The following is a 12848-nucleotide window of genomic DNA, read 5'->3' on the forward strand; positions in this document are numbered from 1 at the left end:
TCTTAATAAAATTGTTATAAACCTCTAAGTGCTTTGTCTTAAGCCTAGTCCATATTGCTTATGGATAGAATTCTGTAACTTTATTGTCCCAATGTCAAGTAAGTTAATGACACAACTATGTAAGCACTAGGAAAAAGGATTTATCTAAATGTCAATAACTTGGAAATTTAGTTATTAAACTCATTTACTGTCCCACTTGGGTGCAGGGGCCCAAGCACTACGGCCGTCTTCCACTGCTTTCCCAGGTGCATCAGCGGGGAGCTGGACAGCAAGTAGAACAGCTGGAACTGGAACTGGTGCCCATAAGAGATGAAGGCAGCGGCTTTTCCTACTACACCACAATGCTGCCCCTAATTTAAGCACTTCCGATGTAGGTGTTTGGCAAAGAGGTTAAGCTGCTGCTTGCAACATACATATTCAAGTCCCAGCTTAACTCACCATCCCGGCACCTGCTGATATACTGCCTTGGAGGCAGCAAGTAATGGCTTAAGTAGTTGGGTCCCTGTCACCCACACTGGGACCTGGATTAGTCTCTTGGTTCCTGGCTTCAACCTGACTCAGACCCTACTGCTGCAGCCATTTGGGGAATGAACCAGCAGATGGGAGACCACTTTCTCTCTCTTTCACTCTCTCCCTATTTCTCTACCTTTCAAATAAACAGAATTTTTTTTAAAAAAGGAAGCAAATTTAAAAGAATTTCTGATGAGGGCCAGCGCTGTGGCACAGCGGGTTAACGCCCCGCCTGAAGCGCCAGCATCCCATATGAGCGCCAGGTCTAGTCCCGGCTGTTCCTCTTCCAATCCAGCTTTCTGCTATGGCCTGGGAAAGTAGTAGAAGATGGCCCAAGAGCTTGTTCTCCCACATGGGAGACCTGGAAGAAGCTCCTGGCTCCTGGCACTGTGGCGTAGCGGGTAAAGCCACCGCCTGCAGTGCCAGCATTCCATATGGGCGCCGGTTTGAGTCCCAGTTGCTCCTATCCAGCTCTCTGCTATGGCCTGGGGAAAGCAGTAGAAGATGGCCCAAGTTCTTGGACCCTTGCACCCATGTGGGAGACCCAGAAGAAACTCCTGGCTCCTGGCTTCGGATGGGTGCAGCTCTAGCCTTTGCGGCCATCTGGGGAGTGAACCAGCGGAAGGAAGACCTCTCTCTCTGTCTCTCCCTCTCTCTGTAACTCTGTCTTTCAAATAATGAAAATCAATCTTTAAAAAAAAAAAAAAAAACTTTTGATGAACATCTTTGTGAAATGTACTATATGCTTAGTACAATACTGTAATACAGTTATCTTAATTTCTTGAATATTCAAGTCATCATTAATAAAGTACCACATTGCCTCCTGCTATGTTAACTTCTGAGACTTATTTCCACACTACAAAGTCCTCCCCCTCAAGCACTACTGATACTCTAACTTCACCACATGGTAGTAGTCCTCCCTTACCTGTGGTCTCACTCCTTGTGGTCAATCACAGTCCAAAAACATTAAATGGAAAATCCCAGCAACAAACTATTTGTAAGTTTTACATTACATGCCGTTCTGAGTAGCATGACAAAATCTTCCCCCATCCTGCCTGTTAGTCACTTAGTAGCTGTCTTGTTATCAGACTGACCATCGCGTATATCACAGTGTTTGTGTCTTTTACTTAACAGCAGCTCTGAAGTGTAAAGATAGTGCTGCCAGCAACTCAGAAAGCCAAAACAAAGGCCACAAGTGCTTCCTTAAAGTAAAAAGGTGAAAGCACAGGGCCGGCGCTGTAGCTTAGTGGATAATGCCACACCATGTGACACTGGCATCCCACATGGATGCCAGTTGGAATTCCAACAGCTCCACTTCCAATCTAGCTCCCTACTAGTGTGCCTGGGAAAGCAGTGGAGGATGGCCCAAGTACTTGGGCCTCTGCACCCACGTAGGAGACCTGGAGGAAGCTCCAGCCTCCTGGCTTCAGGTGGCCCAATGCCGGGTATTGTGGCCATTTGGGGAGTGGGCCTGCAGATAGAAGATCTCTCTCCCTCTCTATCCCCTCTCTGTAACTCTGCCTTTCAAATAAATAAGTCTTTAAAAAAGTGAAAGCACAATAAGATATTCTGACAGAGAGACCACATTCATATAACTTTTATTACAGTATATTATTATAATTGTTCTATTTTATTATTATTGTTCATCTTACTCTATCAACATAAATTCAATGCTATCACAAATATGTATGTATAGGAAAAAAATATAGCATATATATAGGGTTAGATACTATCCAAACTGGCACAGAAGAGATTAAAGTATGTCATAAACAAGAAGTACCTCCTCCCAGGTGTACACTTCATTAGGTGACCTTTCACCTTCCATTGTGAAGGTTTTTCCAGTGCCAGTTTGGCCATATCTGTCAAGAATAACAACAATGTTAAATCAAAACCAAATACATGTATCTAAATATTTTTAACAACTTGATAGTGTTCACTTACGCAAAGATGGTGCAATTATAGCCCATAATAACTTCATGCAGAATTGGGCAAACAACACTTCGGTAAACATCAATTTGTTTAGTAGATGCTCCAAAAACCTATCAAAAAAAAATTCTTAAAACTCAAAAGTACTCATTTCAATAATTTTGTTTCTAGTATACTAATTCCACCCACTGGAGACCATATGACAACTTGAAGAAATAACTGAAATGTGTAAGTATATACCATTTTTCTAGGGGAAACATGTATATTAGGATTACTTTACATTGTGGACATTCTAGAAGTAGCAGTATTTTAGGAAGAAGATAAATACCATATCAAAAGTATATGTTTTCCTTGAGCTCTTGTCAGCCAATCCTCCAGTTCGTACACTCACTTCTTTTCGTACATTATCACACTCAACTACTGAATGGGCGTTAGCTTTCCTTTCTGCCAAATTAAAGGGTCTGTAGAAAGAAATACATAAAGTTATTTAAGAACTCTCAGGTACCAGGTTATCAATGATATTTTTGTTGACTACATTAGTCAGAAAAAATGTGGGGGTGGGCATTTGGTCTTGAATTGAAGCATCTAGTTGAAAAGCCTGCATCTCATACCTGGGTGCCTGGGTTCTATTGCCAGCTCCAGGAGATAGCCCTCTGTAAATACCTAGCACAAAATTAGAAGTAGATAAAAATAATAACTAATGTGTTAAGTCCTTTCTATGTGCCTGGGACTTATGGCTCTAGGTACTTTAAATGAACTTTAAATGAATGGTCCCTAAAATACTGTGAAGTTGGTAATATTACTAGCCCCATTTTTCAAATGAGGCAACAGGATCAGAAGAGTTAGGTTTCCTAAGCAGACTGGGTCAGAGTCCTATTCTATTTAAATGCCTAAGCAGGTAATACTTGCTTCAAAAATTACCTCCTCCAGAGCCCTTCCCACTACACAAGGCTTCCCCGCCTGCCGCAACCTAGACTACATTCAACTTTCGTTCCTACAGCACCTTTTTATATTCCCTTTCTAAACACCACCTCTCAGAATCATGGTTTCCACTAGACCTCAGGTACCTGGAGTTCCTGTTTAGTTTGCTGTTTTCCTAGTGTCTGTGACTATGCTTGGCACACAATAGGGACTCAAATATCTGTAAACTACATTACTTAATAAATGTCATCCTAAGAAGAATGATGGGAAAACTTAAAAAAAAAAATATTTATATTCTTAATACATGCCTGGGTCAGAAAGGAGAAGTGTACTCTTGATCTGAGCTCATTTTTCCCATTGAATATCTCTCTCAGATTTTAGAAGGAAGTGCCAAATAGGAAATTATTTTCCTCTTATCACTAAAAAAAACCAAACTGCTATTTACTTAAGCAGGATAACCTCAACTTCCTCTGACATATTTCTGAGTGGCCAGAGACCAAATTTGTGATCCCAGGAAATAACAGCTCTCAGGTATTGTCTAGTAATGCTGTCATCTGCCAAGTGTACTGACTTACCTAAGACACATAACCCAGATGATTACGCGCTAATATCAAAGGTTCAACAAAACTAAGTCACAACCTACTTTGGGGGTAAGCGCCGTGGCATAGCAGGTAAAGCCACCGCCTGCAGTGCCAGCATCCCATATGGGTGCCAGCTTAAGACCCGGCTGCTCCACTTCTGATCCAGCTCTCTGCTATGGCCTGGGAAGCAGTAGAAGATGGCCCAAGTCCTTGGGCCCCTGCACCCATGTGGGAAGACCCAGAGGAAGCTCCTGGCTCCTGGCTTCCAATCGGCACAGCCCCAACCATTGAAGCCAACTGGGGAGTGAACCAACAGATGGAGGACCTCTCTCTCTCTCTGCCTCTCCTCTCTCTGTGTAACTCTTTCAAATAAGTAAATATTTAAAAAAACAAAAAGCCCTACTTTCACTAACCGAGGCCACCCAGTGGGATGAGTTGTTTCCATGTGCCAGCCCTGTGCTTTCACCTTTTCACTTTAAGGTTTCAGCTTTTCCAATCAGTCTATTATTCCTAGCATCCCTAAACCAACCTCTTGCCTGGATATGTGATTCAGTTACCAAACAAATACCACTCATGTTGTCAGGAAATTCACACAGATGGTATCTTTCTAAAAGTTATCAGAACTCCCAGAGGAGTTCTTACCTGTGCTGTTAGCGCATTGCCAAGCCTTTATTTTCCTACCCAGACATCTCTGATTAGAAATTACAATAATTCTAGTGATCACACTAACAAACCCATCAATTCGTTGGCTAAAATACCATTACTTAAAAACTCAAGACAACCAAAATGGTGAGATGGGAGAACAAGAATAAAGAAATAAAGTTCTATCATGTGAATAAGTGCTAATTCATGTTTCACAGACAGTCATCAAGTACTAGACACTGGGTTTATAGCAGTGAACAAAGTAAAGTATTAAAAAAAAATCCCAAACACCTATTTCCTGTTCTCAGGGAGTTTTTTAACCTGGTTATGGGTGGGAGAAAGACAACTATCAAAAAAGAAATAAAAATATTAGTTGCAGATAACCTAGAAATGACAATAAATAAAGCAGATTAAAAGGGATATGAAGTGATGATAGGGAAACATAGGTGGCTGTTATTTTATGGTAGTTAAGGAGTGTGGATCTGGTGAAGATAACTTTTTAAAAAGTTATTTATTTATTTTAGAAGATGCTATGAATATCATTTTGATCTTGTGTGAATATATGAAAGAGGAAAAAAATAAATATGTTTACATGGAAGGTAGAGTTAGAAAGGAGAAACAGAGAGGAATCTTCCACCCACTGGTTCATTTGCCAACTGGCTGCAATGGCCAGGCCTGGGCCAGGCCAAAGCCAGGAGCCAGGAGCCAGGACTCCCACTTGGGTGGGGGAAGCAGGGGCCTAAGTATTTGGGTCATCTTCTGCTGCTTTCCCAGGCACACTAGCAGGGAGCCGGATCAGAAATTAAGAGGCTGGGGCTCAAACAGGAGTTTGTTTGTTTGTTTTTTTTTAAAGATTTATTTATTTACTTGAAAGTCAGAATTAAACAGAGAGGAGAGGCAGACAGAAATGTCTTCCATCCGCTGGTTCACTCCCCAGTTGGCCGCAAAGGCTGCAGTTGCACCCATCTGAAGCCAGGAGTCAGGAGCTTCATTAATGTCTCCCACATGGGTGCAAGGGTCCAAGGACTTGGGCCATCTTCTACTGCTTTCCCCAGGCCATAGCAGAGAGCTGGATAGGAGCAACTAGGACTCGAACCAGCGCCCATATGGGATGCTGGCACTGCAGGCGGTGGCTTTACCTGCTACGCCACAGTGCCGGCCCCTCAAACAGGAGTTCTGATACAAGATGCTGGCGTCATAGGAGGTGGCTTAACCCACTGTGCCACAGTGCCAGCCCCAAAGGTGCTATTTTTTGCAAAAATCTAGAAAGTGAAGGAATAAGTCATGTAGATAATTTGGTGCAAAAGTTTTCAAAGCAGTGAGAACAGAAATTGTAAATGAAACCCTGAGATAAAACCTAGTAAGGATGTATTTTTAAAATATACGTGTATGGGGGCCAGCACTGTGGCGTAGCGGGTAAAGCTGCCGTCTGCAGTGCCATCATCCCATATAGGCGCCAGTTTGGGTCCCGGCTGCTCCACTTCCAATCCAGCTCTCTGCTATGGCCTGGGAAGGTGGTGGAAGATGGCCCAAGTCCTTGGTCCCCTATACCTGCATGGGAGAACTGGAAGAGGCTCCTGGTTCCTGGCTTTGGACTGGTGCAGCTCCAGCCATTGCAGCCATCTGGGGAGTGAACCAGAGGATAGAGGGCCTCTCTCTCTCTCTCTTTCTGCAGCTCTGCCTTTCAAATAAATAAATTAAATCTTTTTTTTAAAGATTTATTTTATTTATTTGAAAGACAGAGTTACAGAGCGAGGTAGAGACAGAGAGAGAGGTCTTCTATCTGTGGTTCAATGGCCAGAGCGGCACCGATCCGAAGCCAGGAGCCAGGAGCCAGGAGCTTCTTCCAGGTCTCCCATGTGGGTGCAGGGGCCCAAGGACTTAGGCCATCCTCTACTGCTTTCCCAGGCCATAGCAGAGAGCTGGATCAGAAGTAGAGCAGCCTGTACTAGAACCAAAGCCCATATGGGATGCCAGCGCTTCAGGCCAGGGCATTAACCTGCTGCACCACAGTGCCAGTCCCTCAAATAAATAAATAAATCTTAAAAAAAAAAAAAAAAGAATAAAATATATGTGTGTATAGGGCCTGCACTGTGGTGTAGTGCATTAAGCCTATGGCAACAGCATCCCGTATGGGTGCCAGTTTCAGTTCCAGCTGCTCCATTTCCATTCTAGCTCCCTACTAATGCACCTGGAAAAGCAGTGGAAGACGGCCTGCTTAGGCACCTGCACCCACATGGGAGACATTAATGAAGTTCCTGGCTCCTGGCTTCAGCATAGCCCAGCCCTGGCATTGTGGCCATTTGGTGAGTAAACCAGTGGGTGGAAGATCTCTCTCTCTCTCTCTCTCTCTCTCCCTCTCTCTTCATAATTCTGACTTTTAGATAAATAAATCTTTAAAAAAAAAATGTGTGTCTGTGTGCTTAAACAATCAAGGATCAAAGAGGAAATCATAAGGGAAATTACTTAGAGTGAAAAAACCTACAATGTTATCAAAATTTATGTGCTGCAGCAAAAGCTGTAATAAGGGGGAAACTTTTAGCTATAAACACATTTAAAATAAATAAAGATCTCATGTCAACATCCTAATTTTACAACTTAAGGAACTAGGAAAACAAGCCAAACCCAAAACCAGTAGAAGGAAGAAAATAATAAAGATTAAAGCAGAGATAAAAGAGAAGGGGATCGGCCGGCGCCACGGCTCACTAGGCTAATCCTCCGCCTTGCGGCGCCAGCACACCAGGTTCTAGTCCCGGTCGGGGCGCCAGATTCTGTCCCAGTTGTCCCTCTTCCAGGCCAGCTCTCTGCTGTGGCCCAGGAGTGCAGTGAAGGATGGCCCAAGTGCTTGGGCCCTGCACCCCATGGGAGACCAGGAAAAGCACCTGGCTCCTGCCATCGGATCCGCAGCGCACCGGCCGCGGCGGCCATTGGAGGGTGAACCAGCGGCAAAAGGAAGACCTTTCTCTCTGTCTCTCTCTCACTGTCCACTCTGCCTGTCAAAAAAAAAAAAAGAGAAGGGGATCTGTATTGTGGCACAGTAGGTTAAGCTACTGCTTGCAATGCTGGCATGTCATATCTGAGCACTCTCCTAGTCCCCACTAGTCCACTTCGATCCAGTTCCCTGTGGATGTGCCTGGGAAAGCGGCAGAAGATGACCCAAGTATTTAGCCCCTGCCACTCATGGGAGAAACCTGGATGGCATTCCAGGCTCCTGGATTCAGCCTGGCCCAGACCTGGCTATTATGGACATTTGGGGAGTGAACCAGCAGATGGGAGATCTCTGTCTCTCCCCCGCTCTCTGTGGCAGTTAGAGAAAGAGAGAGAGATCTTCTATTCACTGGTTCACTCCCTAAATAGCCACAATGGCCAAGGCTGGGCCAGACAGAAGCCATGAGGCAGGAGCTTCATCTGAGTCTCTCATGTGCATGCTGGGTCCCAAACACTTGGGCCATCTTCCTCTGCTTTCCCAGAGGCATTAGCAGGGAGCTGGATTGGAAGTGGTACAATTGGAGAGACAAAGAGAGATCTTCCATCTGCTATTTCACACCTTAGATGGTTGCAACAGCTGGCACTGGGCCAGGCCAACACCAGGAGCTTCTTCTAGCTCTCCATGAGGGTAGCAGGGGCCCAAATCTACTGCTGATTTTCCCAGGCCATTAGCATGGAGCTGGATCAGAAGTAGAGCAGCCAGGTCATGAACCGATGCCCTCATGGAATGGACAGCATTGCAGGTGATAGTTTAACTGATTACACCAAAATGCTGGCCCCAAATAAATAAATCTTAAAAAAAAAAAAAAAAAAAAAAAAAAAGGTGGTGGCACTGGTGGCACTGTAATGTAGCTAGTAAAGCACTGCCTGCAGTGCTGGCATCCCTAAGGGCGCCAGCTCTAGTCCCGGCTGCTCCACTTCCAATCCAGCTCTCTGCTGTGGCCTGGGAAAGCAGTAGAAGATGGCCCAAGTCCTTGGGCCCCTGTACCCGCATGGGAGACCCAGAGGAGGCACTTGGCTTCGGATCAGCACAGCTGTAGCAGTTACAGCCATCTGGGGAGTAAACCAGCTGAAGGAAGGCCTCTCTAATAAGTAAAATAAATAATCTTTCAAAAAAATGAGAAAAGGAATTTTGCAGGCCATACAAATATATCTGAGAAGGAATTAATACAATCAGAATTTATAGAATTCAACAACAAAACCAAGTTTAAAAATGGGCACAGGACTTCAATAGACATTTCTCCAAAGAAAATATACAAATGGCCAATAAGCCCATGAAAAGATGCCTAACATCATTCATCATCAGGGAAATGCAAATCAAAACTATAATGAAATACCACTCCATATCCACTAGGAAGGATACTATCCAAAAAACAGAAAATAACAAATACTGATGAGGATATGAAGAAATTGGAATCCTTGTACAGTTTTGGAGGGAATGTAAAATGGTACAGCCACTGTGAAAAATAGTATGATGCAAAAATTAAAAAAAACAGAAAAGAAATGAAGGAAGGATGGGGATTGAGAGAAAGAGAGGAAGGGAAGGAAATATGGTTATCTTCTTATAATTGTACCTATGAAATACATGAAAACTGTTCTCCTTGTATTAAAATTGTTTTAGAACTATTATATTTGCTAAAGCTTTTATACATTAGAAAAAGAAGATGAAAAGGGACTGTCATTGTGAGGTAGCTGGAAAAGCCACTGTTTGCAATGTAGGCATCCCATATGGGCACCACTTCATGTCTCAGCTATTCCACTTCCAATCCAGCTCCCTGCTAATGGCCTGGAAAAGCAGAGGAACATGGCCAGAGTGAATGGGTCTGTGCTACCCTCATGAGAGATGTGGAAGAAGATCCTGGCTTCGACCTGGCACAGCACTGACCGTTGCAACCTTCTGGGGAGTGAACCAGTGGAGGGACGCTCTCTCTCTCTCCCTCTATAACTCTGTCTTTCAAATAAATGAATAAATCATTTTTAAAAAGATAATATATTCGTTCTTAAAAATTAAAAATAAGAATTATGTGATTCAGTAATTGCACTTCTGGCTAACTGGCAAAAAGACCTGAAAACTAGGCCTTGAAGGGATACCTTTATAGCAACATTATTCACAATAGCCAATATGGGGAACCATCCCAAGTGTCTACTGACAGACAAATGAATAAGCAGAATGTGGTACACTGATATAACGGGATATTATTGAGCTTAAAATGAAGAAAATTCTGAATAACAACATGAACCTTGATGACATTAAGAGAAGCCAGTTACAAAGATACTGTATGAAGACTCCATTTTCATATACAGTATTTTGAGTAGTCAAAACTATGGACAGCTAATTGTACTTATCAAGGGTTAGGGTGAGAGGGAAATCGGGAGTTATTGTTTAAGAAATATAAAATTTGAGTTTTTCAAGATGAAAACAGTTATAGAGAAGAACGGTGGTGATAAGTCACAATATCATAAATGTACTTACTATTACTTAACTGGACACCTGAAGAGAGTTAAAAAGATAAATTTTCTATTATATGTATTTGGAGCACAATTTTTAAAATCAGGAAAAATTGGAGGGTGGGTATTTGTAAGGGGAGGGTCAGAAAGTTGGCCAGTAGCATGAAGGGATCTGTTAACTTCAGCCTCTGGGTCAAATCCGGCCCTTGCCCTGCCAAAGATCTAAAGTGATTTTTACAGTTGTAAAGGGTTATGAAAGAAAAAGAGAGAGGACTATGCAACAGAGACCACGTGCAGTCTGCAAAGTCTACAGTTTAAATTAAAATAAACATTTACTTGTCTGGGCCCTTTACAAATAAGATATGCCCACCCACTAGGGCCTCATAACTCCTAAGTTGCTTACTTATTTAAAGCTTAATGACATATTTTTGCAGGAGGAAGTCTATTTGAAACAGAAAAAGCTAACCTTAAAAGAAAAGCAAAAAGTCTGTATACCAAAAATTACTGTAGATATCAGACACAACTTAAACACTTTTTATTGTAATAAAACCAGAAGAATGCTCTTCTAAGGCATGGCTTGAAATGTATGAGACCAAAAAAAAATCAAGTTCAAGATAATGGTTAAAAACGGATGAAGGAAGAGCCATGCAGTTGGGCACACAGGAGGCTGCAGCTGTAAGGGTTGTCTTGTTTCTTAATCTGGGTGATGGATACACAAATATTTGCTACATTGTTCTTCATAACTTTTTATAAATATGAAGTAGGTTGTAACAATTAAAAAATGAAAGAAAATAAAAGCAAACAGAAAAGGTACTACTGCCTGGTTTCATTAAACAACCAAAATAACTTGAAATTTGCATTCGTCATATGTGCCTTTTTTTTTTTTTTTCCAGTCTTCAAAGCAAGTTACTATTAACAAAAGCCCCAGAGTGCAACTGGTATGCATCATTAACTCGACTTAAGATCACCATCAAATTTTCTCTCAGGCACCTAGTCTAGGAACCTAGTCATCCCCTTTGAATTAAGTCATCAGGGCTGAGTAAACAACAATCTAAGAAACTGTGTTGATCTGGCTTTTTGAAAATAACAAATCCGCACACGTTTGGATTTACCGAAAAGTTGCAACAGCCTCCTTTAACAATAGCAAAAAAAGCGAACACACAGAATACACCTAACACCAGTCAACGGTGGAGAGCATCTAAAAAGTTGAATAAATCAGTCTCTAGTTAAGCAGCAGTTTCTACAAGTCTGTTCTTCTCTACCGGCTCATTTTAAAATTGAGAAGTTGTTTGGAACCAGTTGGAGGAGAAAGGAACACATGGAGATAATCCCTCATCTGGAAAAATCTGTCTCCCTCTGGTCTATAAAGAGGCAGGCAGATGAAACAAACTCAAGTCCAAGTTGCAGCACAACCAGATGAACTAGCTCAAGTTGTCTTGCTCCTTTAAACTCACAAGCTCACTTAACAAGTTGAATTTTCAGGTCTAACTAAAGGGATGTTTGCTTGTTTAGCAGAGATGAAGACCCCGCATGCAAACAAGAGCACAAGCGATTACTTTTTCAGAGATGAAGATGCACAAACGATTACTTTCATAGAGAGGAAGATGACGACAATGGCAAGGTTAAATACTAAAACATCTGCAAAGGGGGACACGGTTTGACTTCCAAACCGACTGCATCGAGCGGCACTTCCAAGTGACACAGAAATACAGACATTTAAAGAAAGCACTTCCCATCAAGTTCTCCTGAACAGCGTTTAATCACAGCATGTGTGACACAACCCTCGCTCTCCCCGGTACATCTCACAGCAGCTTCATGTCATTTCTACCCAACAAAGAGAGGCTCGCGGAACCGTCTCCGCAACCGCGCAGCAGCGAGCAGAGCAGAAAAGCCCCGCACCTCCGAAGCCGCCAGGCTCTCCCTACCTGCATCTCACCACCACCTGGATGTTCTTCCCCTTCTCATCCTTCTTCTTCGCAGAGGAGTTCGGCTGCGACGCCATGACTGTCCTCGCCGAAAAATCGAGGCCCGGCCGCGGGCTCGGGCGACGCGGAGCGCCGAGGGGCTGGAAGCCCGCCGCGGGCCTGGCTGCCCACTCCCCCACCGGGTGCTGGCGTGCCCAGGAGGGCCGACGCACGCAGCTCGGCGTCCCCGCTGTCCACGGGGGGCTCTGACTGGCCGCGGCGCCGGTCCCGAACCAGCCGTACTGGCCGAATCGCCAATCTCGTTTCCGCCCAGAAACCGAGCAACGACTCGGCGCCTCAATTTGAAAAAGGAGCCGAATCGCCAAGCCAATAGCAGCGCAGGCGCGCAAGGCACCATGGGAAGCGGTGTCGTCACGGGAGCCCCGGCGTCGGGGGCGTGGCCTGCGGGACAGGAAAAGCCGATCTGCTTGCCGCCACCGGGAATTCGCCGCCGGAGGAAGCGGCGCGGGGACTGCGGACTAAGACGTTTCAGCGTGGAATGGCTCGAACACGACGTCTCTAAACCAGAGTACCCTCATCTGCAAAATGGAAGAAGTAGCCGCCGTCCCAGAGGGCTGCGATGGGAAGGAATGAGCTCGGGTGGTAAATAGCTTAGATCAGAGCATATGGTAAACGCTCCAAAAGCGCAGGCCATGATCAGAATTTTTAGGGAATTGCCACAGTGACGCGGAAGCACGAAAGAGCGAGGTCCCAAGCGAACCGCCCTCCTGGAGTACAATTAGGAAGTGTTGAGAGGTAAAGCTAAAAACGAGTACCAAATCGTGAGGAAAAGGACCTTCGTGCCATTTGAAGGGCTGGGAATTTATCCCTTAGCTGGTAAAAGTCACATGGCTACGGGGTTCCAAGC

General features: G+C 44.0%; 1 protein-coding gene across 1 annotated transcript in view; it reads right to left on the bottom strand.

The window, feature by feature from the left end:
- KIF11 (kinesin family member 11) overlaps nt 1-12367 on the bottom strand; it is a 61184-nt gene extending 48817 nt beyond the window's left edge. Inside the window, exons 1-4 of the mRNA XM_002718383.5 lie at nt 11942-12367; nt 2765-2897; nt 2452-2549; nt 2291-2369 (exon numbers count right to left, since the gene is read on the bottom strand). Of these exons, the coding sequence (XP_002718429.2) occupies nt 2291-2369; nt 2452-2549; nt 2765-2897; nt 11942-12018 (387 nt within the window). The 5' untranslated portion in view covers nt 12019-12367. The remainder of the gene's footprint in view (nt 1-2290; nt 2370-2451; nt 2550-2764; nt 2898-11941) is intronic.
- Nucleotides 12368-12848: the final 481 nt, after the last annotated feature.

The sequence above is a fragment of the Oryctolagus cuniculus genome, chromosome 15, assembly GCF_964237555.1.
Source record: "Oryctolagus cuniculus chromosome 15, mOryCun1.1, whole genome shotgun sequence".
In the NCBI taxonomy this organism is placed as follows: Eukaryota; Metazoa; Chordata; class Mammalia; order Lagomorpha; family Leporidae; genus Oryctolagus; species Oryctolagus cuniculus.